Source organism: Geotrypetes seraphini, chromosome 7 (genome assembly GCF_902459505.1).
Source record: "Geotrypetes seraphini chromosome 7, aGeoSer1.1, whole genome shotgun sequence".
Classification (NCBI taxonomy): domain Eukaryota; kingdom Metazoa; phylum Chordata; class Amphibia; order Gymnophiona; family Dermophiidae; genus Geotrypetes; species Geotrypetes seraphini.
In genome coordinates this window covers 41,593,019-41,619,657 of record NC_047090.1, presented here as the reverse complement: position 1 = coordinate 41,619,657, position 26,639 = coordinate 41,593,019, and the positions used below count along the sequence as shown (strand labels likewise).

The window sequence follows — 26,639 nt, the reverse complement described above, 5'->3', positions numbered from 1 at the left end:
TAATATTTAGTCAAAGAGGGTTACAAATTGACTTACGTATAATACAGATTGTTCATCCTGAATTTATATACACAAGGTGAAACCCCTGAGTTCTAAACCTGTGAATCCATTCCCTCGTCTCTGCTTCCCCATATCACCAGGCAATGCCCTTTCTTCTCAATTCGGTCCAGTGTAATTATTAAGTTTGTCTGAGACTTAATATTTTTTTTCTTCAGTTACCTTTTCTGATGCAAAAAAGCTCTGAAAATGTTTAACCATGTTGAGCCCGAACAAATTCTTTCTTTGGGTCCCAGGAACTGTTTAAATTGTCATTATATAAATAAAGTTTTTAGCAGTCATTGATTCACAGGGTGCCGATAAGAGGTATAGCTCTGTGTTTATTTTGCATTTTCTCTTTCCTTAAAGGTATGGAATATACGAACGCTGTCGAGAGCTGGTGGAGGCAGGCTATGATGTACGACAGCCAGACAAGGAGAATGTTACATTGCTACACTGGGCTGCAATCAACAACAGGATAGATCTGGTAAAGTATGTATCGCTGCTGAACCTAAGAATCAGCTAATCATGCATTCTCTGACTTCCTTACAGGATATAAGTTGCTCTTTAGCAAAGATCTATGCTAGAACAATTCAGTCTTCTGGTTTGTATTCTGAAGCTGGATATTCTTGCAGGATGAGAGAACCCCTTTGGGAAAGAATGGAGGCAGAAAGATGGCAGGGTTATTTGACTGCTGTTTGGCTGTGGTATTTAGGCTCCTGTGCTGCTGGGAAAGCCAGATTTCCAGTAGAGGTCAAGTATCGAACTAAGGTGTATTCTACTGAAAATTTAATTGCAGGTTTTGCAAGATTTAAGAGCAAGGAGTCGCATTGCATTTTCTATGCAGCTCGTAGAATAAAATTGTCATATTCACAGACATTTGTAATTAACTGTCCAAACTAGTATTTTGTATGTGCTTCAGCTGAAATATATTTTGCCCTGACCTGATGAAAAGGGAACATAGCTCCTGAAAACTAGCCACAAATAGTATTGAATGAGTTCATTACGAACTTATTACCTAGAATTTATTTGTAGCCATATTACATGGGTGGCAGAGCCTTAGTAAATATAGTTTTGAAATTTTAGCAAATTTGTGGTTCATTGTGGCATTACTTGAAGCATTTAAGTTGCTTGTCTAGCTTGATTTAAAAGTTCTGTTTGCTTTCCTTCTAATAATTCAAAAATCTGCACAATCTTTCAGGACTTGAATTGGAAGTGTTAATTAATGGAAATGTTTTCTAATTATAGTAGACTAGAGGCATTTACTCTGACACCATTTTTAAATCATCAAAAGGAGAGAGCGCAAATGAAAGTATACAGAGGCAAGGTTTTGAAAATATTATATATAGATATATAAATTTGTTGAAGGTTTGGGGGAATGCAGGGCAGATGTGTGGGGGTCATTTATATATGGGTAGATAGGAGGGTGTGCATGTACAGTATGTGTTTTGGGTTTGGGATGGATATAGGAATGTGTGTATTGGTAAATATGAAGGAATCTAGTGCTCATGAGGACCTGTGGGGGGAGCTGTTGGTGATTGTTTATATATGAGGGTGGCAAGGGACAGGAGATGTATGAGGAGTTGGTGTGTATGTGAATGGAGGAATGTGACCATGAATATATGTATAGATGGAGAGATGTAGTAGATGTTGGACTGTAAAAATATGCTTGGGATATGTTGTAATATTATAGATAAATAGCGAATAGCGGGGCGGGTGAGCGAAAAGTGTATGGGTAGCAAGTAACTGGGGGTTTTGGGTGGGAAGGTATATGTGTGTGTGTAGGAGCGAGTACATGTGTTTGTGTTTGGGAATTTGGAGAAACTGGCTTTGGAGGTACATAATGCCATCTCTCTGATGCTTAAATTTTTTTCCGTGTTTCCAGGGTTGCTCTGTGCCAAAATGCTGGAAGGGTTGGGCAAGATGGACTTTTTTGAAACTTTGTAGTTAGTGGTCAACTTTTTATAAGCTCCAATAATTTCCCAAAGAAAGCAGTGGGATATTTTTTTTTTTGGTGGGGGGGGGGGGGGAATTTGGTTCTCTGAAAATATTAACTCTTGTTTTCTGGTTTTTGAACTTGTCCTAGGCATTCACATTTTCTTCCTAATTGCCAAGACTACTGAATTTCCATCCCTTTTTTTAACTAGCTTATAGCAGCACTTAGAAATGCAGAGCGACATTAATATAGTTTAAGGCCCAAATCAAAATGTTCTGGCTGGGTCTGACATGGTGGCAGTTCCACGTGCTGCAGAGTCCCTTGTTTAATTTCCATTTTGGGGTCTCCTGTGATCATAGGTTGCCTCGGGATGCTGAAGAGGAATATTTACAACTGATGAAGAGGAGGAAATCATGACCATCAATCAGAGCAACATCTGGTGGCCTTTAATTAGACACTGGAAGGAGCCCTGGGTCCAGGTCTCATGCAGTGTGGTTAGACTAGGAAAACTGGCAGGTAGGGACTTGGTAACAAGGTCCTGCCTGCCAGAAAGAACAGGTGGGAATACTGGGTCAAAATAAATAAATCTGTTCTGACAGATAGACTTGAATGGCTGTTGATGAGCTTGTCCAATAGTAGTTTGACGGTGTTCGAGTCTTTATAATCAAGATGGAGTTACACAATACGCTGTCCAATTTGCAATGGTTAATGTAGTAAGAAGTGATACATAGACATTTTATTGGTGGATATTTTAATCCATTATCCCTGACACTCCAGTTTACACTAAATACCCTTGTCAAGCTTCACTTCCTTGTGTTCCTACTAGTAGAACCTTACAGTAGACAAGTTTCTGAATCGGGGCTTGACAAATCCTAGATACCCGGTCGTCAAAGTGTCTAGAAAATTCTCCTGATGCCAAGAATTTCTTGCACTTTTTTATTCCGTACTGCTAATGCTTTCTCTTTGCACTCTTGGCTGTCTGTGAGTTGTGCTGGGTTTTCAACAGTAGAGTCCCTGAGATGAGCGCGAGAATATCTTCACAGCAGTGTTCTCCCCAGAAATTTTTTCCAGCCGGGTGGCATGAAAAAGTAGCCGGGTGGGACGGGATGAGGAAATTTGGTGGTGGGGAAAATTAAATGTGTACTATTTTTATTAGTTAATTACTATTTTCCAATGCTCAATATGACTTACTTTTTTAAGGTTTGACATTTGTGCCAGAATATTTTTATTAAATTTAAGAAGTATCCAATTCTCTCTCTCTACCCCTTCCACCTACTGTCCATCCCCTCTCTGCCCCTTCCATCCACCGTCCCACCTCTCTTCAATACAGCATCTTCCCTCTTTCTATGTCCCTTCAATAAACTGTATATCCTGTGCCCTTTCTCTCCTTTGAACATGATTCATTTCAGCTTCACCCCCTCTCCATTTTTCTGTCTCTACCCCCTCTCTTATGCTCTGGCATCTCTCTCCTCCTTTCCTTCCTTCCTTCCTTCCCACTGCACCCCATGGTCTGGCATCTCTCTCCTCTCCTATCTCTCCCTCTCCCTCCTTGCTCTGGCACCTCCTCTCCTTCCTTTCCCTTTGGTCTTGCATTTGTCTCCTTAGTTTCTCTTCCCTCCCTCCATGCCCTGACATCTCTCTCCTTCCATCTCCCCCTCCATTATCTGGCATCTCCTCTCCTTCCTTTCTCTCCCTCCCTTCTTCCTTTCCCCTGGTCTGGCATCTATCTCCCTCCCCCCTCCATGGTCTGGTATCTCCTTTCCTTTCCATCCCTCCCTCCCATGGTCTTGGCATCTATCTTTCCTCTCCCTTCCCTGGTCTTCCTCCCCCCAATTGGGTAAAGCAGCAGCACTTTCCTTCCCCCCCCCTTCCCTGCCTCACACACCCATCAGCTGCCCAGCATTCACAACTTGCTGCTCTTGCTTGCTTCGGGCCTTCCACGCTGCCGGGTCCCACCTACTTTCTATTTTCACGAAGGCAGGACCTGGCAGCAAGGAAGACCCCGAAGCAAGCAACAGCAGCAAGTTGCAAGCTTCTCTCCCTCCTTTCGACTCCCTCTCTGACCTATTTCTTGCCTTAGCCTATAGCGAATTGAACTTATGCTCTGGGGCTGTAATGCTAACACTGTGCGTGCTGGCTTCCCTTCTCCTCCCTCCCCCCATGACATAACTTCCGGTTTCAGAGCATGGGTTCAATTCGCATGCTGGCACTTAAAAAAAAGTCCGGCTGAAACGGGAGTCATAAGAATAGCCTTACTCGGTCAGACCATTGGTCCATCAAGCCCAGTAGCCCGTTCTCACAGTGGCCAATCCAGGTCACTAGTACCTGGCCAAAACCCAAGAAGTAGCAATATTCCATGCTACCGATCCAGGGTAAGCAGTGGCTTCCCCCATGTCTTTCTCAATAACAGACTATGAACTTTTTCTCCAGGAACTTGTCCAAACCTTTCTTAAAACCAGCTACATTAATTGCTCTTACTACATCCTCTGGCAATGTGTTCCAGAGCTTAACTATTCTCTGAGTGATAAAAATTTTCTCCTATTGGTTTTAAAAGTATTTCTTTGTAACTTCATTGAGAAATTTGATAGGTAGCTGAATAGTAAAAAAGAGACGGGTAAGAAAGAGGCAGTTAGTGAGCTTGAGCTAGGACCTATCAGAGAGAGGAAAAGTCTTTTTTTGTCTTATTTACACCACAGCACCTGTGTGGAGTTGGAGAGGGCAAAGGTGGTCGGGGTGAAGAGGCTACAAAAATAAAACTACCAGGCCATTTAAAAAAAAAAAAAGGAAAACACCTGATTCAGCAGGAAAAGCGAATTGAATAAAAAATCAATTCAATAGGCCAAATCGAAAATTTTTTTCCCCTGAATCGGGCAGCACTACCAGCAAATTAAAATGTAAAGAAAATGAATTACTGTAATTAGTTAATTGAGCAGAGATTAAATATAAAGCCCAAAAGAAACACGATAAAACGATGAACACTTCATTGTGATTAACTCCAAATTCAAAAGGTTCACTTCAAAATGAAAGGACAACTCAAAACTTTTATACAAGCTTTATGACCCAATACAATGCAAGTACTGGCTAGGTGCTGAATTCCACATTCAAATAGATCTGTAAGAAGTCATGCTCCCTCTCAAGGGTATGTCCATTTTATGCTGATAGTGACACCACAAGTAAGTTGAAAAACCCCAGAAGACAGATTGTCCTTGCACCTAAAATATGGTGCTTGGGTACAGGAACAGACAAGGAAGAAAGAAAGCTGAAGGAGGTGAGAGTCAGAACTAGAAAAAGAGTACAAAATATTTTTTTTTCTAGTATCCAAGTTCACTGATCATGATCAACTCATGGGGAGGGGAGTTAACCCCCCCCTCCCTCCTTGGCACTTTCATTTTGTGGACATTAGTGCTTTCTAATTTATTAATCTAATCTAATCCTTAAGTTTGTATACCGCATCATCTTCACGTTCGTAGAGCTCGACGCGGTTTACAGTAGGAGAAATAGGAAGGAACTACAACAGAGGGTTAGAGGTAGAAGTGTGAAGAAAATTTAGAAGACTTGGGATGCCAAGATATAAGAGTTTCCTTGATTCCTAAGTTGGAGGGAGACTTACATTTTTTGAGAAAAGCCAGGTTTTCAGATGTTTGCGGAAAACTTGGAGAGAGCTCAAGTTCCGAAGAGGGGAGGTAAGGTTGTTCCAGAGCTCAGTGATTTTGAAGTGGAGGGAGGTCCCTAGCTTTCCTGTGTGGGAAATGCCTTTTAGCGAGGGGAAGGATAGTTTTAATTTGTGGGAGGATCTGGTGGTATTAGGGTTTGAGGAATTCCAAGAAAGAGGGATAAAGGGAGGGAGGATACCATATAGGATTTTGAAAGTTAAACAGGCGCATTTATAGTGGACCCTGGCGATTATCGGAAGCCAGTGGAGCTTGGCCAGGAGCGGGGAGACATGGCCAAATTTACTTTTAGCGTAGATGAGCTTGGCCGCAGCATTCTGAATCCGTTGGAGTCTGTGGAGGTTTTTCTTAGTTAGGCTTAAGTAGATAGAGTTGCAATAGTCCAATCTGGAGAGGATGATGGATTGGACAAGGAGGGTAAAATGTTTTTGATGGAAGCAGGATCTAACTTTCCTCAGCATGTGAAGGCTGAAAAAGCATTTTTTTTTTTACCAAGGATTGGAGGTGGTCGTTGAAGGACAATGTGGAATCCTAAAAACCATGTGTTTTTCCTGTACTTATTTTCTAAATCACAAAAGAAAGTATTCAAGAAAACAGAAGACCTATTTGATAGGTCAGATATAAGAAAAAAATATCAGATATAAGATATCAGATATAAGAAAAAAATGTTAAAGGCAACTAACCTTAATGAGGGAAAACAAACAAACCCTAAACTGCCAGATCACGATTTTTAACAGAAGCAGCAGGATAAAGATTTTAATTAACACAAACTAGGTGAGCAAAAAAGGGTATGAGCGCTAGAAAGATTAAACAATTATAAAACTGAGTATTAATGCAGGTCAAATCAGCAACCAGAGTCAACAACCATTTAAATTCACCTTACCTTGATAGGAGTTGTAGAAAACTGAACCTTGCGCTGGACCTTTTTCCTCAGAAATCCCGGTGACCACAGGACAATGGCGCGCCGACAATCGCACTGAGACCCAACATTCTCACGGCAACCAAAAAATAAAGGCGCCAACAATCACGCACCGGACATTTGTGCGCCAGCACACACTGAGACCCGACAATTTTTTTTATTTTTGAGGGTTACGAAGGAAAAGGTTATGAAGGGAAACCCCCCTCAAAAATAAAAAAATTGTCGGGTCTCAGTGTGCGCTGGCGCGCGATTGTCGGTGTGCCTTTGAAATGCTCCTGTAGTTTATTTTTTGGTTGCCTTGAGAATGTCCTTTTTCAGCTCTGTTACAGTAAAATCAATACTATCCACAGACATGTCATTTCCTTCTTGACCCACGACCCTTTTAGTGGAAGCGGATTCTCCATTTTGAGGCAGTTGGCCTGGGCATGACACAGATCTCGATCCCTATAGCATTAGTCGCCCATCTTCTCTCTCCTCCCCTCCCAAGCAGACCAGGAGAGTGAGCTGTTCTTGCTCCTAACCCACGCCCCTCCCCCCTCCATGATAGACTGTTACAGGCCCCGCCCCATGAAGTGAGGATTGGCTCTTCAGTCTGCCTGTATACTGGATTCAGCTGAGCAAGTGACTGAAAGACCTAACCGGGAGTTGGAGATGTTTTGGTTTCTGATCCCGATGTTCAGAAGTGCGAGATAACGGGGTGAGTCAGTCTCTGGTTGTAACCTCTTGGATATGGGCCCCGCATCGAGGATTGATTTGTGTACTTCCGGCGGCTCTTAAGGCTGTGCTAAATCAGCCGAAGGAGTCCCCAAGCCGGTGAGAGTTTAAAAAAAACTGTTGAGCAGGGGCAGCAGGGTTCGTGACCTTCTGAGTTGACAGCCAGGCGCTCACCAAAATTAGCTGGACAGAGCGCCCAGCTAAAAGGCGCTAGGGAGAACACTGTCACAGTGTGGCTGGAACTTGCAGAGAGCAGAGTGGTGAAAAGAGAAAGCAGCAGCACTATTAAGAGGGGTAGGTCAGCAGGAGGCTCAAGGCAAGGAGCTAGCCTATAGGACATCTGGGCAGTGACTGGTTAGCTAGCTGGAATGAGGGAGAAGATGGTGGATACATGGGGATGGGGGTGGCTGACTCCTTGGGTGGTGATGAGGGAGCAAAGAGGTGGCCAATTCCTTCCCCTCCTCCTTTTCTTGCCAGCTGGTGATGACCAGCTGAGGGTAGGGGAAAAGGACTGGAGAGGGGGCTGACTGGCTTCCTAGGTAATGAAAGCTAGTTGGGCATGTGGCCAGTTTTGCAGGAGGAGGGAAATCAGTGGGGAAAAGGAGGGAGACCGGTTGATGACAATGTAGGGGGGAGGCAAGGAAATGAGCAAGATTGGATTAATGACAGGGTTAAGGGATGAGAGTGGCTGGGGAGAAGGCTGCTGGCAATGCTACATTAAAGAGTTTAGCTTATTAAGCTTTCTTTTCCTTTAGTTTCAGAAGGAAAAATAGCCTTAGTAAATAAGGCCCTAAAGGGGCTGCAGCAGACCTTACATCTCCCTTCACCTTTCTCCTCCACCACATTTTTCCATTTTGGTGAAGACAACATTGGGGGGAGGAGGAGAAGAATGAAAGATCTCAGGAGTTGGCTTGTAAATCTAAAGAAAATGTAAGGCCTGTGCTAAACATTGACAGATTTTTGTAACAAAAAAATTTGGCCCAGATTTACTAAGCAGGGGAGAAAAGGCTTAGTGAATAAGGCCCTTAAAAATGATTCTTTTCCTTCAAAATAGGTTCTACATATCAAAAGGTGCAATAGTAGATCAGCTTGGAGGAGACTTGAATTCTACTCCACTTCATTGGGCAACAAGGTAAAAACACATCTTTATATTCACCTTCTTATATCACTTTTTTTTTATAATGCTTTATTTTGTTTCTGAAGATAGCAATTAATTTAACTATGCTGGGAATATTCTTGTGTTCATAGTGTTAAGAACATGTTCAGAAGTGAATCTAGCACCATTTAGCTCAAACCTAGGATGAGAAAACTGATAACACACCTTTCTGGTTTCCCTAGAGGATCTGTCATCCTCAAAGGTGTGCCGTGCACTGTCTGTCCAAAATATTAATATAGCCTTATTGGTTATATTTGCTGTATAGTGTTTACTTGTTTGAAAATATTCCTTATGGTACATTAATCCATTAATGTCAGTCCTTTAAATTCCTCCCTCCACCCCAATTTATGGAATTCCTGTTAAAATAATCTAATTACATTTTTGATTTATCAGAATGTATTGAAATTGGTATAAATGTTACAAGTTACCCATTAGATAGTCAATTTTTAAGTTTACTTTATACTGTATAAAAACAAGGACCCCCCCCCACCTTCTTAAAAAAAAAAGTTTGCAGGGTTTTTTGTTTTGTTTTTTAAACAAGCTTTACGCTATGGTAAACGTCCCATTTACACATCTGTTGTGGAAGAAGACTAGGAACTTGGGGGGGGGGGGAAGGGAGGGCTCCTCTCTCAAATAATTTGTTTTGAAGAAAGGAAAGTTGCTCCCCTCAGTGGGGAACAAATCCATGTTGTTTGCCTGTTTCAGCCCGAAGAGCTGACATCATTTATTTCTCAGGTCTCCATGTCCATATAGATGTTAGAGACACCTTCTAAGGAAATAGCAGTAAGCAATCCCACAAAGTCCTGAGGAAAATGATCCTTGCAGATTGGAAATCAATGGGGGATCGAGGTTATGGGAAGACTCTCTTGCTTCAGGAATATCTGGATTCACGATATCATATTCCCAAAATGGATTCCTAGTCAGTGGTGACTAAATGACCACCATCCCATCTCTGGCGCTCTTATAGTGTCTCCATACAGATCAGCGCTGAAGGGCAGTTGTGGTAGATACCCTTTAACAATTTCATCTTATTAACCTTTGGGCAATCAATGTATTTTGTTTTCCCCAAGAAGAGAGGTTTGCTGTGGGTTATGCTGGATCTCAAAGGAGTCAACATTGCCTACTGTGTACACCCAATTTCAAATGGGAAACCTTACAGTCCATGATCATAGTAGTAAATAGGATAGAGTTTCTCTCCTTAGGCCAGCCTAAACAAAGCCTATCTTCACCTACTAATTCGAAATCGATAAACTGCTGTTTCTGCTTTTGTGTCCTCTGTCAGCACTACCAGTTCAGAACCCTGCTATTTGGTTTGGCCACAGCTCTGAGGACCTTTGTATAAGTCATGATGGTGGTGACAGTCTTTCTTCATAAGGAATGGATTGAGGTCCACCCCTCTCTGGAAAATATTTTGCTTCCACTATTTGGGTTTTTGCCAGGTGCTGGCAACCTGGATTGACCATCGTGAGGATGGTCTGGGCTGGATGGACCTTTGGTCTGACTCAGTAAGGCTATTCTTATGTTCTTTCCAACAACACAATAGTGGTGTATATCAGCAGGCAGGGGAATCCAGAAGTGTGGTGGTGGATATCTCTTTGATGTGTGAGTGGGTGAAGAGCATTCTTGGTGGTTTACATTGCTGAATAGAAAGCATATAGGTGGACTTTCTCAGTCAGAATGCCCTGGATCCGGGTGAACAGGAGCTGAGCTCCACAGCATTTCATATGGTGGTAGATGCTGAGGTCTATCAGTCTTTGACTTGATGGCATCTTGCCAAAATACCAAAGACCAGTGGTAATTCAGTTGAAGAAGGGAGCACAGTGCCTGATTCAGTCTTGGGAGAGCCCTTTGTATGTATTTCCTCCCTAACTGCTCATCAGTTGGATTCTGCACAGGATAGTAAGTTATCCCTTTCTGCCATTCCTTATGGCACCAGGTTTTGCTTGTCAGCTATGATATAACAGATATGATCAGATTGCTAATTGTAATCCGCTGAGTTTGCTGCAGGGACTGGTGGTCCTCCATCAGGGTTCAGTCTTCATAAAGTACCTGAATCCCCTTTTGACTTACAGCCTAGCCCTTTAGAGGTATAGACTAATGCATAGGGATTACTCTTCTGAAGGCACACAAGATATCCACCGTACTGGCTTTTGTCTGAGTTTGGCAGGTGTTCAAAACCTAGAGTTTGTTTTCAAGGAAGCAGATAGCCCTTTTATTTCTGGCCTTCTTACCAGGAAGTCTTGAATACCGTACATAGTTACATAGTAAATGACAGCAGATAAAGAGCTGAATGGTCCATCCACTCTGCCCAATATTCACACTCGTTATACATTCATATTTAAATTGTCTTTTCTTTAATATTTCTATGTAATAGACCATAGAAATCCGCCCAGTACTGTCTTTAGGTTCCCACTCCAGCCTATCCTAACTATCCTTTCACTGGAGCTTCTATCAAAGCCCTCCCCAGCTTATCCTAAACCAAATCACCATATACGGGACGCCCAGTTTGTTTTATACCATTTATTTTCTAATTAGAGATCCTCTGTGTTCATCTCGCGCTTTTTTCAATTCTGTCACCGTTTTCATCTCCACCACTTCCCTTGGTTCCTCAAAATGTACGTTGCTAGTCAGGTGGAATGGTGTGTTATTTTGCACACTTGAATGTGATGTGTTATTTTGCAGAGGCAACGCAGTTATCCCAGGACAAGCAGGCAGGTATTCTCACTAGTGGGTGACATCATCCAACGGAGCCCCGATGCGGACGTCTCACAAGCATACTTGCTTGTAGAAACTTTAAAAGTTTCGAGTCGCCCACACCGCGCATGTGCAAGTGCCTTCCCACCCAGTGCACCGGGCGTGTCTCCTCAGTTCTTACTTTTCCACGGAGCCGAGAAGTCTGTCTTCGACTCTCTGCGTGAAGTAACTTCACTTGTGCCTTCTGAGTCCGCGGTTTTGGGTTCTTTTTACTCATAATCGTCGGTTTTCGTCGTGTTCCTTGTTTAAAAAAAAAAAAAAAAAAAATTATTTCATCCGTTCAACCGGGCAGGCCACGTGGCCGCGGCCCCGCGGCTTCGATCTTGCGGCGGAGCTTTTTCGGCCTATGTCCCGGCCTATCACCGGTTTTAAAAAGTGTGTCAAGTGCCAGCGCGCAATTTCACTCACGGACCCTCATCAACACTGTCTTCAGTGTCTCGGGCCTCAACACCTTCCGAAATCATGCCAGCCTTGATCCACACTTACTGCATGTGCGTTCAAGCTGTGGGAGTCGCTTCTTGTGGGAGTCGCTGTTCAGCAAGGAGGCTTCGACGGAGCTGTCCTCAACGAAGAGCGTTACACCTTCGACTTCCTCTTCGACTCTTCAGCCTTCCATCTCTGCGACTTCGAGTCTGCTCAAGCCGGCTTCGTTTGTCCCGGCTCCGATGCCTGCTGCGGTGCCTTCCTCTTCAGGTCAGATAGCGCAGCAGCCCATTCCCCCCGTGGTGCTAAAGGTGCCCAAGGCTTCTAATAGAGAGCTGAACGGGGACGATGGGAATCCCGTGGGACCCCCCCCTTGGGTCACGGGGATCCCGTGGGGACGCCCCCTAGGGTTGCGGGGATCCCATGGGGACGCCCCCTAGGGTCACGGGGATCCCGTGGGGACGCCTCTGAGGGTCGCGGGATTCCTGCGGGGTTGGATCGCAGTGCATTCGAGCCGCGAGGCTAGTCTTCTCCTTACCTGCCCTGCCGCAGCACACAGCCGACCGGAAGTCTTCCCGATGTCAGCGCTGACGTCGGAGGGAGGGCTTAAGCAAAGCCCATGCCTCCATTGGAACCGATTCACTCGATGCAAGGAGCAGAGTCTTTGTGAGTGCCTTCATTGGAACCGATACCCTCGATGCCAAGTCTCGAGGCTTGGCGGGTGCCTCGAGGTGCTTCTACCCATCCACCTCTGCTGCGTTCCACTGCCTCCAGCCCCATCCACTCGCTGGATGCCTCGACGACGCCTCGCTCACCTCGACGTTCGAGGCCTACTTCCAGGCACGGTTCTGGTCATCGCTCGAGGCATTCCTCGAGGCATTCATCCAGGCATGCCTCGCCTCGTCGGAAGCAGCCTTTCATCGAATATTCGCCTCAGGCCTCCTCACCTCCTCCTATGCCGGAGCTCAAGGACACCATGGGATCTTGTTCCCCCTGTTGATCCACGGCCTCGTTGGATCCGGAAGCCTCGACGTCCTCAAGTCCTTCTCGGGGCCCTGCTCTGGCTGACCAGCTGTCTTTTTCTTCCTTCCTTCGACAGATGGCTGTGGATTTGGACATTAGCCTGGATTCGGGATCCAAATTTTCTAAGGAGTATCTGGAGACGATGCATCTCCCTCAACCGCCTGCTGAGTTCCTCTGGCTTCCTCTGCATAAGCTGCTGGACCAGACCTTCATGCGATGTTTTGAGACGCCTTACTCCATCCCCGCTGTTCCCAGGAAATTGGATGCCAGGTACCACACGGTACATCATAAAGGATTTGATGGTGCCCAGCTCTCCCATCAGTCCTTCTTGGTGGAGTCCTCGTTGAAGTGGTCTCACCCCTCCCAGGTCTATGCCACCGTTCCACCTGGCTGGGAGGGCAAGACCATGGACAGATTTGGCAGGCGCATCTACCAGAACTCGATGATGGCCTCTCGAGTCCTTAATTATAATTTTCATTTTACAACCTATTTTGAATTTTTCCTTTCAGTCCTGCGCAAGTTCCTGCCCTATTTGGACTCTCAAGCGCAGTTTGAGTACCAGGAGGTTCTGGCTTCGTTGTCCCAACTTTGGTTGCAGATGATGCAGTCCTCCTATGACGCCTTTGAGCTCTCTGCACGGGCTGCTGCTTGTTCGGTGGCCATGCGACGCCTGGCATGGCTTCGAACCATCGATATGGACCCCAATCTTCAGGACAGGCTGGCTAACGTCCCGTGTACTGGAGCCGACCTCTTCGATGAGTCCATCGAGGTGGTGACCAAAAAACTGTCGGACCATGAGAAATCTTTCCAATCGATTCTCCGCCCAAAGGCCAAGCCTGCTCCTCCTCGTCCATCACGCCCGCCTTTGATCTACCAACGGCGTTACCCACTGAAACAGGCCCCTCCTATCCGTCAGCCTATTAAGCGGCAGCATCCGCAGAAGCAGCCACAAAAACCTCAAGCATCTGCTGTCCCCAAGGCTCCTCAGCCTTTTTGACTGTCTCATGGAGAGCATAAAATCCGTCGTTCTGCCCTTCCCTGTTTTTCCCCCCATCTGAGGTCGCCTCCATCATTTTTATCATCGATGGACAGCTATTACCACCGACCTCTGGGTCCTTTCCATCGTAAGGGAGGGATACTCTCTTCAGTTCCATCAAGTTCCTCCGGAACATCCTCCAAGAGAGTATCCTTCCAACTTGACCCAGACTGCCCTTCTTCTTCAGGAAGCTCAGGCTTTGCTCCAGCTCCGGGCTGTCGAGCCGGTTCCTTTGGCTCAGCAGAACAAGGGGTTTTACTCCCGGTACTTCCTTGTTCCAAAGAAGATGGGCGATCTGTGTCCTATTTTGGATCTCAGGGTACTCAACAAGTTTCTGGTCAAAGAAAAGTTTTGCATGTTGACCCTGGCTTCTCTCTATCCCCTCCTCGAGCAGAATGACTGGTTATGCTCTCTGGACCTCAAGGAGGCCTACACTCACATTCCCATTCATCCGGCCTCCCGTCAATTCCTCAGATTCCGGGTGGGACATCTTCATCTTCAATACCGAGTGCTCCCTTTTGACCTGGCTTCGTCACCCAGAGTCTTCACCAAGTGCCTGGTTGTGGCGGCTGCAGCACTCAGGAACCACGGTCTTCAGGTGTTCCCCTACCTCGAAGACTGGCTCATCAAGGACCCCACATCTCAGGGAGTCGTCCAGGCGACCCAGAGGACGATCTGGTTCCTGTAGAGTCTGGGGTTTGAGATCAACTTTCCAAAATCCCATCTGCAACCTTCCCAGACTCTTCCCTTCATCGGAGCTGTTCTGGATACTATTCAACTCAGAGCGTTCCTTCCTCCACAACGTCTGGATGCTCTTCTTCATCTGTGTCACTCAGTGTCCTCTCGGCGAGACACATGATGGTTCTTCTGGGTCATATGGCCTCTACAGTACACGTGACTCCTTTTGCCAGACTTCACCTCAGGATTCCTCAGTGGACCCTGGCATCTCAATGGACGCAGGTCTCCGACCCCCTGACTCGACACATTCAGGTCACTCCTGCTCTGCTACAGTCTCTTCGCTGATGGATGCTCTCTTCCAATCTCTCCAGAGGTTTGCTGTTTCACATGCCTCCCCATCAGAAGGTTCTCACGACCGACTCCTCGACCTATGCTTGGGGGGCTCACCTGGATGGTCTCCGCACTCAGGGCTATTAACATAGAAAAATGACGGCAGATAAGAGCCATAGCCCATCAAGTCTGCCCACTTCACAGACCCACCCCCCTGAGTCTGCTCTCCTGGAGATCCCTCTCCTAATGACCCATCCTTAACTCCACCCGTTTAAGGATCCCACATGGACATCCCATTTACCCTTAAAATCTGGCACGCTGTTGGCCTCGATTACCTGTATTGGAAGCTTGTTCCAATGATCAACCACTCTTTCGGTGAAGAAATACTTTCTGGTGTCCCCATGAAATTTCCCGCCCCTGAGTTTAAGCGGATGCCCTCTTGTGGCTGAGGGTCCCTGGAGGAGGAAAATATCTTCTTCCACCTCGATATGTCTGGAGATGTATTTAAATGTCTCAATCATGTCTCCCCTCTCCCTACGTTCCTCGAGAGAGTAGAGCCGCAGCTTGTTCAGCCTCTCTTCGTATGAGAGATCCTTGAGCCCCGAGACCATCCTGGTGGCCATCCGCTGAACTGACTCTGCTCTTAGCACATCTTTACGGTAATGTGGCCTCCAGAATTACACACAGTATTCCAGATGTGGTTTCACCATGGTTCTGTATAACGGCATGATGACCTCAGGCTTCCGGCTGACGAAACTTCTGCGGATACAACCTAACATTTGTCTTGCCTTAGATGAAGCCTTCTCCACTTGATTGGCAGCTTTCATATCTGCACTGATGATAACTCCCAAATCTCGTTCTGTTACAGTCCTAGCTAAGGTTTCACCATTTAAGGTGTAAGTTCTGCATGGATTCCTACTGCCGAGGTGCATGACCTTGCATTTCTTGGCGTTGAAGCCCAGCTGCCAGGTAGATGACCAACGTTCCAACAAAAAAAGGTCATGCGTCATACTATCGTGTAAATCAGAGCCGCTCACTATGTTACATAGTTTGGCGTCATCGGCAAATAGTGTTATTTTACCTTGAAGCCCCTGAGTCAGGTCCCCTATGAATAAGTTGAAAAGGAGCGGGCCCAAGACTGAGCCCTGCGGTACTCCACTCGTCACTTCTGACGTTTTAGAGAGGGTACCGTTAACCACCACCCTCTGAAGTCTACCACTTAGCCAATCCTTGACCCATGCAGTTAGCGTTTCTCCCAACCCCATCGATTTCATCTTGCTCAACAGCCTACGGTGAGGGACGCTATCGAAGGCTTTACTGAAGTCTAGGTACACTACGTCTAGGGATTCTCCCAAGTCCAGCTTTCTTGTTACCTAGTCAAAGAAGCTAATGAGATTGGATTGACAGGACCTACCCTTGGTGAATCCATGTTGACTGGGATCCCGTAGATTCTCCTCATTCAGGAACGTGTCTATTTTACGTTTGATTAGTGTTTCCATGAGTTTACACACTATTGATGTTAGACTCCGCTCTGCAACCTTTTTTGTGCAGTGGAACAACGTTAGCCGTTTTCCAGTCCATGGGTACTCTCCCCGTACTGAGTGAGAGATTGAAGAGTATGGATAGCGGTTCCGCCAGGACATCACACAACTCCCTGAGTACTCTGGGGTGTAGATTGTCTGGACCCATGGCTTTATTCACCTTTAGTGTTGTAAGTTCGCAGTAAACGTCTCCGGGTGTGAACTCGAAATTCCAAAGTTACGGGTCTTTCGCTCCTTGCTTCGTCTGTAAGTGTGGACCGTGCCCCGGTGCCTCGCTGGTGAAGACCGAGCAGAAGTACTTATTCAGAAGTTCGGCTTTTTTGGAATCTGATTCCACGTACTTTCCATCTTGTTTTTTTAGGCGTACTATCCCGTCTGTGTTTCTTTTCCTGTCGCTAATGTACCTGAAGAAGGATTTGTCTCCCTTCTTGAGGTTCTTCGCTAAAGTTTCTTCCACACGAAGTTTGGCCTCCCTGACTGCCGTTTTGACCGCTGCAGCCCTGGATGTATATTTTAGTTTGGCTTCCACTTCCTCCGTACGTTTATAGGAAATAAATGCCTTTTTCTTTTCTTTAACGAGGCACGAGATCTCAGCAGTGAACCATTGGGGTTTATTGTTTCTCTGCCGTTTGTTTACCGATCTAATGTAGAGGTTTGTTGCTTCATGTATGGTAGATTTCAGGGTTGACCACATAGCTTCAACATCATCCGTCTCTGCTTGTTTCTGCAGTGCCTGATGGACAAAATCTCCCATGCGTTCGAAGTCGGTGCCTCGGAAGTGGAGTACCTTTGTTTTTGTGTTTGATCTAGGGAAACCTTTCCTAAGGTTAAACCGTACCATGTTGTGGTCACTGGAGGCTAGCGTATCTCCTACCGAGACCTCCGAGATGCTTTCCCCGTTGGTGAGTACCAGGTCCAGGATCACCTGGGCCCTAGTGAGCTCCAATACCATTTGTTTAAGTCGTGCTCCCTTCATGGCCGTCAATAGCCTCCTGCTGCTGCTAGTTGTCGCTGAAAGTGTGTTCCAGTCAGCATCAGGCATGTTGAAGTCCCCTAGCAGAACAGCATCCCCCCGTAGAGTTATATTCTCAATGTCTTCAATTAGTTCCGTGTCTTTGTCTTCCAGTTGTTTTGGAGGTCTATATACCACACCAAGATACAGGCATTTTTCTCTACCTCTGGCCAAGTTCACCCAGAGGGATTCCCCGGTGTACTTGACATCTGTGATCCTGGTCGTTTTGACGTCCTCTTTAATGCATAATGCTACCCCTCCCCCTAACTTACCCTCTCTGTCTTGACAAAGTAAGTTGTAGCCCGGTATAGCCATGTCCCACCCATGAGAGTCCGTGAACCAGGTTTCGGATATTGCCACTATGTCCAAGTCGGCATTTATTATTTCGGTCTCCAATTCTAGAATTTTATTGCCTAAACTGTGTGCATTAACATACATAGCCCTCCACACCTTGTGTTTGATAAGTCCCTGTAGAGAATTTCCCATCTGAGTCAATGTGACTCCTAGAGAATCGTTTGTAGTGAGGGTACTTACCTCGGACCTAGAAGCGGAGTTTCGACTCACCTCATCAGGATTATTACTTACTGCTCTGGTATGGTATGAGTGGGTACCCTCCCCCAACTTACCTAGTTTAAAGCCCTGCGAAGCAGGCGGGCTAGTCGGTGTCCGAAAACATTCTTACCTCTACTGGTCAGGTGGAGTCCGTCTTGTCCCTGAAGTCCCTGCAGCGTCTCTCCATGATTTAGAAATCCGAAGTTCATTTCCCGGCACCATCCATGTAGCCACTCGTTTGTCCTCAGGATACGCTCGTCTCTGGCCCTTCCCTTACCTCTAACTGGAAGGATCGAAGAGAAGACCACCTGCGCTCCTGTCCACTTTAGCCTGTCCCCCAGAGCTCTGAAGTCTCTGGTGGTGTCCTCCGGTGTGTTCCTGGCAGTGTCATTTGTTCCGACATGGATGAGCAGCATGGGGTAGTGATCTTGGGGCTTGAGCAGCCTATCAAGACAGGCGGTCACATCTCGGATTCTGGCTCCAGGTAGACAGCAGACCTCCCTCGATTGCATGTCTGGTCTGCAAAAAGGTCCCTCGGTGCCCCTCAGCATGGAGTCCCCGATGACTATTACTCTACGCTTCTTCTGGGGGGGTCGATCCATTGTCCCCGGAGATGGAGCCTTGTGTTGGACCCGCTCCTGTTCCTCGTCGGTAGTCTCTTCCTGCAAGGCCTGGAATCTGTTCCTCAGGATAAGTTGAGGGGTCGATGTGGAGCTACCCTGGTAAGAAAAAGAAGAAGAAGAAGGTGAAGAGATTGAAAGGGGGGGGGAGGGTTTCCTACGCTTACCCGTGGAGGATGTCACCATCTCCAGCCACCTCCTGGACCCCTGTGGTTGGTTTCAAGGCCGATGGTCTGGGCGTCTCAAGGAAGGATCCGTCATGGGCCTGCTCGGTGATTTGGGACAGCTCCTGCACTACTTCATTGATGTAGACCTCATCCTCTCTGATGCTTCTCAGGCGTTTGACCTCCTCCCTGAGGCTCCTTAGTTCCTGCATGATGTCCTCATTCAGCTGACCGACCTCCTCTGTCTGTGTAGAGACTGTAGTGAACTGCTGGGGGATGGTCTCGGTCTGCACGGAGGCCTCCGTCTGCCGTCCTGGGTCCTCCTCCTTGGACGAGTGCAGACCACCTGTGCCACATAAATCTCCTGGAACTCAGGGTGATTTTCAATGCTCTCATTGCTTTTCAGCATCTGCTTCACGACATGGTAGTCCTCATTCGCACGGACAATCAGGTCGCCATGTATTATGTCAACAAGCAGGGAGGCACGGGATCGGCCTCCCTCTGTCAGGAAGTTCTGAAAGTTTGGGATTGGGCAATTCGCCAAAACACCTTCCTCAAAGCTGTCTACATTCAGGGGGCAGACAATGCCTTAGCGGACAACTTGAGTCGTCTTCTTCAGCTTCACGAGTGGACTCTCCATTCCACGCCCCTTCATCACATTTTCTCTCTGTGGGGAATGCCTCAGATAGACCTCTTCGCAGCCCCCCCCAACTTCAAACTGCCTCAGTTCTGCTCCAGGATCTACACTCCTCATCGCCTCAAGGCAGATGCTTTTCTTCTGGACTGGACGAATCTCTTTCTATATGCGTTTCCTCCATTTCCTCTCATTCAAAAGACTCTAGTCAAGCTGAGGTCCGACCATGCCACCATGATTCTGATTGCTCTTCGGTGGCCCAAACAACCGTGGTTCTCCCTTCTGCTTCAACTCAGCAACAGGGAGCCCTTCCTTCTACCAGTATTTCCATCGCTGCTTACACAGCATCAGGGATCTCTGCTTCATCCCAACCTGCAGTCTCTACACCTGATAGCTTGGTTCCTTTCAACGTAACTTCCCTTCAGTTTTCACCAGCTGTGCGGGATGTTTTGGAAGCTTCTCGGAAGCCTGCTACTAGATTTTCTACTTGGTGTTTTTCTCATCATAAGGAGCCTCAACATGCCTCCTTATCCTCTGTTTTGGACTATCTTTTGCATCTGTCTCATTCTGGCCTCAAGTCTACATCCATCCAAGTCCATCTTAGTGCAATTGCTGCTTTCCATCAGCCGCTTCAAGGGAAACCTCTCTCTGCTCATCCTGTGGTTTCCAGATTCATGAAAGGACTTTTCCATGTCAATCCTCCTCTCAAACTGCCTCCTGTGGTTTGGGACCTCAATATTGTTCTTTCTCAGCTTATGAAGCCTCCATATTGTCTATTTTTCTGTAAACCGCTTAGAATCCTAACGGAGTTTAGCAGTATATAAGAAATAAATTACATTACATTACATTTGAACCTCTTAACAAGGCTCCTCTGAAATATCTCACTTGGAAAGTGGTGTTTCTGATTGGCCTAACTTCTGCTCGTCGAGTCAGTGAGCTTCAAGCCTTGGTTGCGGATCCACCTTTTACAGTGTCCCATCATGACAAGGTGGTTCTTTGCACTCATCCGAAATTCCTGCCTAAAATTGTCTCAGTGTTTCATCTCAATCAATCCATTGTTCTTCCAGTGTTTTTTCCAAAGCCTCATTCTCATCCTGGAGAATCGGCCTTCTTACTCTGGACTGTAAACGTGCCTTGGCTTTCTACCTGGAACGCACGAAGCCCACAGAACTGCTTCTCAACTTTTCATCTCCTTTGATCCGAACAAGTTGGGATGTCCTATCTCTAAGCGTACCATCTCCAACTGGATGGCGGCTTGTATCTCTTTCTGCTATGCCCAGGCTGGATTACCCCTTCCCAGTAAAGTCACAGCCCATAAGGTCAGAGCGATGGCAGCGTCTGTAGCTTTCCTCAGATCGACACCGATTGAGGAAATTTGTAAGGCTGCCACTTGGTCCTCGGTTCATACCTTCACTTCTCATTATTGTCTGGATACTTTTTCCAGATGGGATGGACAGTTTGGCCAAACTGTTTTACAGAATTTATTCTCCTAAGTTGCCAACTCTCCCACCATCCCATTGTGGTTAGCTTGGAGATCACCCACTAGTGAGAATACCTGCATGCTTGTCCTGGGATAAAGCAATGTTACTTACCGTAACAGTTGTTATCCAGGGACAGCAGGCAGCTATTCTCACGTCCCACCCACCTCCCCTGGGTTGGCTTCTCTGCCAGCTATCTGAACTGAGGAGACACGCCCGGTGCACTGGGCGGGAAGGCACTCGCGCATGCGCGGTGTGGGCAACTCAAAACTTCTAAAATTTCTACAAGCAAGTATGCTTGTGAGACGTCTGCATCGGGGCTCCGTCGGATGACGTCACCCACTAGTGAGAATAGCTGCCTGCTGTCCCTGGATAACAACTGTTACGGTAAGTAACATTGCTGTTTGGCTGCTGCTCTGGGGGTAGTTTATCAGAATGATTTCAATTTGGTCCTGAATGCCCTGGCAAGCAACTCTGACAGATTTGTCTTTGAAGACTGCGTTTTAGTGGCTGTCTGCCCAGCTCAGGGGCATGACAGAGTTGCAGGCCTTCTCATGTCTCCATCTATTAGTTGTATGGCATAACCCACTTGTTTGGACTGATGTAGCAGGATTCCAGGGAAGAAAAAAATTCACTATCTGCAGTTCTCCAGTCCTCCCCCACCATATGAATGAGCCAGCTCTGCCTGCTAATAGTATAACTAGCAGCAAGGCTGTGGGAAGGATCCAGCCATCACGTGGAGTTGAACCCTGGAAAGCAGTTTCAGTCACAGGAAGGGAGGAGGTGAATCGGAGGAAGTTCTTGTGCTGCACAAGTGAAGTTTAAACTGAGATGGGGGAAAGCTGACCCAAGAGCGGCTAATGTAGCTGGTTTTAAGAAAGGTTTGGACAATTTCCTGGAGGAAAAGTCCATAGTTTGTTATTGTGAAAGACATGGGGGAAGCCACTGCTTGCCCTGGATCAGTAGCATGGAATATTGCTACTCTTTGGGATTCTAGACTCTTGCTACTCCTTGGGTTTTGGCAAGTACTAGGGACCTGGATTGGCCACTGTGAGGATGAGCTATTGGGCTAGATGGACATTTGGTCTGACCCAGTAAGGCTATTACGCTCTTAAGTAAGATAAATGAATTCCCCCCTCCGCCCCCACCCCTGCAAATGAAGAGGAGAAGCAGTTCCAACAGTTCTAGCTCCCTCTTATGCTGCTTCCATTCCTAAAATGGCCCCTAAAACCTCCTGTGGTAATCTCACGAGGATCCTGGGGGAAGTTATGGTAGCCATTTTGGCTGAGGAACCTACAAGGGCAAGAGTGACTTGGGATTGCTCTTGCCCAGAAAAAACCACTAGACACACCAGGCTGTTTAAAGCAAAGGTAGGTCCGGAGAGGGCTTTTGGATGGTAGGAGGCCCAAGGGGTTGGGGGTCCAGTGGCCAGCTGGCCCTCTTCCTGGGGGAGGTGAATGGCAGTAGCTGGCTTGGGAGAGCCTGCAAGAGACCATCTTCAGGTCCTGTTTCAACTGAAACCAAGCAGTGAATTTTGATCATGGATTCAGTTTCTGCCAAAATTAAAATCACCAGTTTGTCTCTATGTCACACAGAAACAAGAGTATGGTTGGAAAGAATTCTATGAGACATGGTCTCTCCTCCTTTTTTTTTTTTTTTTTAAGAACAATCGTTGCACTGTGCTTTGCAGAATTAACTCATTGTATGTTCTTGCTGATGCAGGTGATATGTGGAGCAGAGATAACCTTAGGCTGCTATAGAACAATTTTTATTTATTTATTTGTGCAAGAAAGAGTCTCAAAAACATAGAAATGGTGCAGGAGCACAACCACTGTGAAACATAAATATTTCTTTTAAGAAACTGGGTTTTAATGGCCTCATAAAGTGAGCAGAGAAGCCCACTAGACAAAATGCAATAACCTAAGTTTGCTGGTCTCAGTTTTAAAGTAAACAAAAGTTTATACAAACTATTGACATGTTTTACAGGTTGACTTGTGCACTCTCTGTTCTGTTTTAGACAGGGTCACTTATCCATGGTTGTACAACTGATGAAGTATGGGGCAGATCCATCGCTCATTGATGGGGAAGGATGCAGCTGCATTCACCTAGCTGCTCAGTTTGGACATACCTCAATTGTTGCTTACCTGATAGCAAAGGGGCAGGTAAGTGTTTAAAACTCAAGGGAATGCAGGAAGAGGGCAGTGCAGTCGTATAATTGAAAATCCCAAACCATTCAGAGCCCACTCTGTTAAATTTTGTGCCTTTAGAGGTTTGATTCAGCTTTCCATAGTTGCCCAGTTCAGATGTTTCTGTTTTAGAAATGGATAATTCTACTATAGTTCTACTACTACTACTACTACCAGAAGGGAGAAAGTTAACTCTTGCACTTAAGATTCCCACAGTTCAAATGAAGAGCAGAGTATGACATATAGTAGTCTGGGTAGTGATAATAACAGCCTACCTATCTGCTTCTTGCTTGTTGTCCATCATTACATTATAACATCAAGTACAGTGATATCTTGGAATCCGAACTTAATCCATTCCAGAACCCCGTTCGAGTTCCAAGACAATTTTTCCCATTTAAAATAATAGAAACTGGATTAATCCGTTCCTGGGTCCCACAAACTCAAATTTTAACAGTAAATACACTGGATTTTAAGGTAAAATTTTAACAAATAATAATACAGTACAGTATTTTCCTCACTACATGACACAAAGGCGAAAATCACACGAGATGATTTCACTACAGCTTCCGACATTGAACTGAACAACATATGGGTGGCCTGAGAGCTGGGGAAATGTATGCACAAACACACACAAACAACGTGCAGGATGTTCGGATTCCAAAGCAGTGTTTGGCTGGGGCAAAATTTGCTTGAATTTTTTGTTCGGATTCCAAGTTGTTCGAGTACTGGGGCATATGGATTCCAAGGTATCACTGTATATGAAATTGTGTCCTCTTAGGCTTCTGCGGCTGGCGTCATGATTGTAGCAGGTCTCCGGGTCTTGCCACATCTGCGTAGAAAGAGCCGACGTTTCAGCCATCATGCTGTGGCTTTCTTCAGGGTATGCTGTGAGGCCTGCAGTGTGTCTTTTACATATAGTGGGTTAAATGAGAACAGGGCAGTCTGTGGGTCGAGAAATTTGAATTTTTGACAGGAGACCCACAGACTGCCCTGTTCTCAATCAGATCCATGAACCCAGTATATTTATAAAGACACACTGCAGACATCACAGCATACCCTGAAGAAAGCCACAGCATGATGGCTGAAATGGCTCTTTCTACGCAGACGCGGCAAAACCCAGAAACCTGCTACAATCATATGAAATGTGCTCTATTTGGGAGGGTAGTTAGAAGTATAGGAGAGAATGTGCTGGATCCTGTGGCCATCTACCAAGCGCTGATGAATGTACTGACCAGAGTAATCCCTGGGAGCATAGAACTGATTTTTTATGGGACATGTTTTTAGCTGTTGCTGTTTGTTCTACTTTGAGCAGAAACATGCGTCATTTATTATCATATTCTGACCGGTTTGTTGCATGTCAGGCAGCCAGCAGCACATGCAGAACATAATGGCAATGTATATATTACTTCCCCCATTTTTAACTGCATATATCATCTAACTAGAGCTCTAGGTGCAGTAGGGGTACAAGTGTAGCTTGGCAGGAGTAACAACCGCATACTAGTTTGCATATGGCAAGCCTAGATTTTGGAAATGACTTTTGTAGAAACTGATGATTTTGGTTCCAGTGAGTATTATAACAGCTCCTGCAGGATGGTTTGATGTACAAAAGGTCACTAATGAGATCAGTTGTGCCCATTTCAGTAGTTATTAAATTTCCTTACTTAGCGGATGCCTGTTCATGCTTTTGCTGTCTCTCAGTTAATAAGCTATCTTGGGAAAATATGGTATATAATCTAGTATGAGAAAGAGAAGTGAAAAATTATTGACCAGAAAGATTTCAGAATCTATTCCTTACTGATTTCCTGTCTTAGGCTTTTATTATATTCTGGTATTACTTTCTGCGTTGCATATGAAAGCATGCATTGCAATCTGTCTTTGAAATCTCTGCTTGTACTTACCAAACACATGAGTACTTTTATACCTATATTGTGTGTTCCAATCTCATTGTAATAGGGAGAATTTAAAGGAGGAAGGAAATACTTTTTTACAGAAAGGGTGTTAAATGCGTGGAACAGTCTCTCGGAAGAGGTGGTAGAGCCAGAGACTGTGTCTGAATTCAAGAAAGCATGGGATAGGTACGTGGGATCTCTTAGAGGAAGAGATAATGGTTACTATGGATGGGCAGACTGGATGGGCCATTTGGCCTTTATCTGCCATCATGTTTCTATGTTTGGTTTCTAGTCCTACATGTACTTTATAAACTTATTTCCTTAGATTACTCCTGGGCCTATCACCTCTTAACTTCATCCTATGCCCTCTCATTCCAGAGCTTTCTTTCAAATGAAAGAGATTCAACTCATGCGCATTTATATCACGTAGGTATTTAAACGTCTCAATCATATCTCCCCTCTCCCACCTTTCCTCAAAAGTATACAGATTGAGATCTTTAAGTCTGTCCCCATACGCTTTATGATGAAGACCACACACCATTTTAATATCCTTCCTCTGGACCGACTCCATCTTTTTATATCTTTTTGAAGGTGCGGTCTCCAGAATTGTACAATATTCTAAATGAGGTCTCACCAAAGTCTTATACAGGAGCATCAATACCTCCTTCTTTTACGTCCCTTCCGAATTCCATAAGCTAGGCGTTCAATCTCAATCCGGGAGTCGCAGAAGTCCAATGGTTTTCTGAGCACATGCTCCACCCCCTTAGCCTGAGAGCTAGCAAACATATCTAGTTACAATTTCTACAGAAGTCTCTTGCAGTTGCTCTGTGTTTTCAGTCAATGAATGGCAAGGAAGCTAGGGCCGGTTGCCTTGGTTCGGCCTTGGCCATCTCACGAGCTCTTGTATGTGTTTCCTCCGTGGCCTCTGGTCAGTTGGGTCCTCCGCTGGATAGCAATGTTTCCCAGCCTGGTGCTTCTAATAGCTTGAGACTGGCCTCATCGCTCATGGTATGCAGATCGCGTCCATCTTCGGTGGGATGAGAAACTCCGGCTCCCTCTTCATCGATATCTTCTCAGTCAGGGGCCAATGCTCATGGAGAATCCACGGTGTTTTGGTCTTACGGCACGGTTCTTGAGTGCTCATTGTTGATGAAGCGCGTTTTTTTGGATGTAGTTCTCTCAACTCTTTTGCACTTGATGAAACCCTCTACTATGGGGTCTTGTGCCAAAGCCTGAAAGGCTAAGGATCATGTGGAGCCTGAGAAGGTTCCATTTTGGTGAGCCTGGTTTTATTCAGGCAGGCCTAGAACCAGGTTTAGCAGTGTTCTCCCTATAGTTTAGGTTGTAGGCCTTTCATGTTTTAGAGTGCGCTGAGGTGCTAGTTCACTTACTGCTCATCCAACTATTTTCAGGTTTATGGGAGGGGCACTTCGTTTGCGACCTCCCTTATGTCTTCCATTCCCTTCGTGGAATCTTAACATCATTCTGCAGGGCCTTGGAGATGCCCCATTCAAACCACTGAAGGGTGCTTCTCTTCTGGATCTGGCTGTCCAGACTGTCTTTCTGGTTGCCTTTGTCTTGGCATGCCGTATTTCAGAGCTTTGGACTCTTTTGTGCAGGGAACCCTTTCTTCATATTTCAGACGTAGGTAGGGTTCTCCATACTGTCCCTTCCTTCTTGCTGAAGGTGATTTCTGCCTTCCATGTCATTCAGGAAGTTCGTTTGTTGGCATTCCCTTCCACAAGTTCAGAGAGAAAGGGTCGGATTTTGCACAAATTGGATGTCAAGAGAGTCTTGCTCCACTGTTTGGTTGGAGTGGTCTAATGATTTCTAGCTGTCTGATCTCCTATTTGTCCTGACTGCTGCGCCTCACTGGGGTTGACCAGC

General features: G+C 45.9%; 1 protein-coding gene across 1 annotated transcript in view; it reads left to right on the top strand.

Annotated features, from left to right (window-relative positions):
* Nucleotides 1–26,639, top strand: part of ZDHHC17 (zinc finger DHHC-type palmitoyltransferase 17) — a 171,263-nt gene that overhangs the window by 71,962 nt on the left and 72,662 nt on the right. Inside the window, exons 3-5 of the mRNA XM_033951008.1 lie at nt 406–528; nt 8,331–8,408; nt 22,695–22,839. Of these exons, the coding sequence (XP_033806899.1) occupies nt 406–528; nt 8,331–8,408; nt 22,695–22,839 (346 nt within the window). The remainder of the gene's footprint in view (nt 1–405; nt 529–8,330; nt 8,409–22,694; nt 22,840–26,639) is intronic.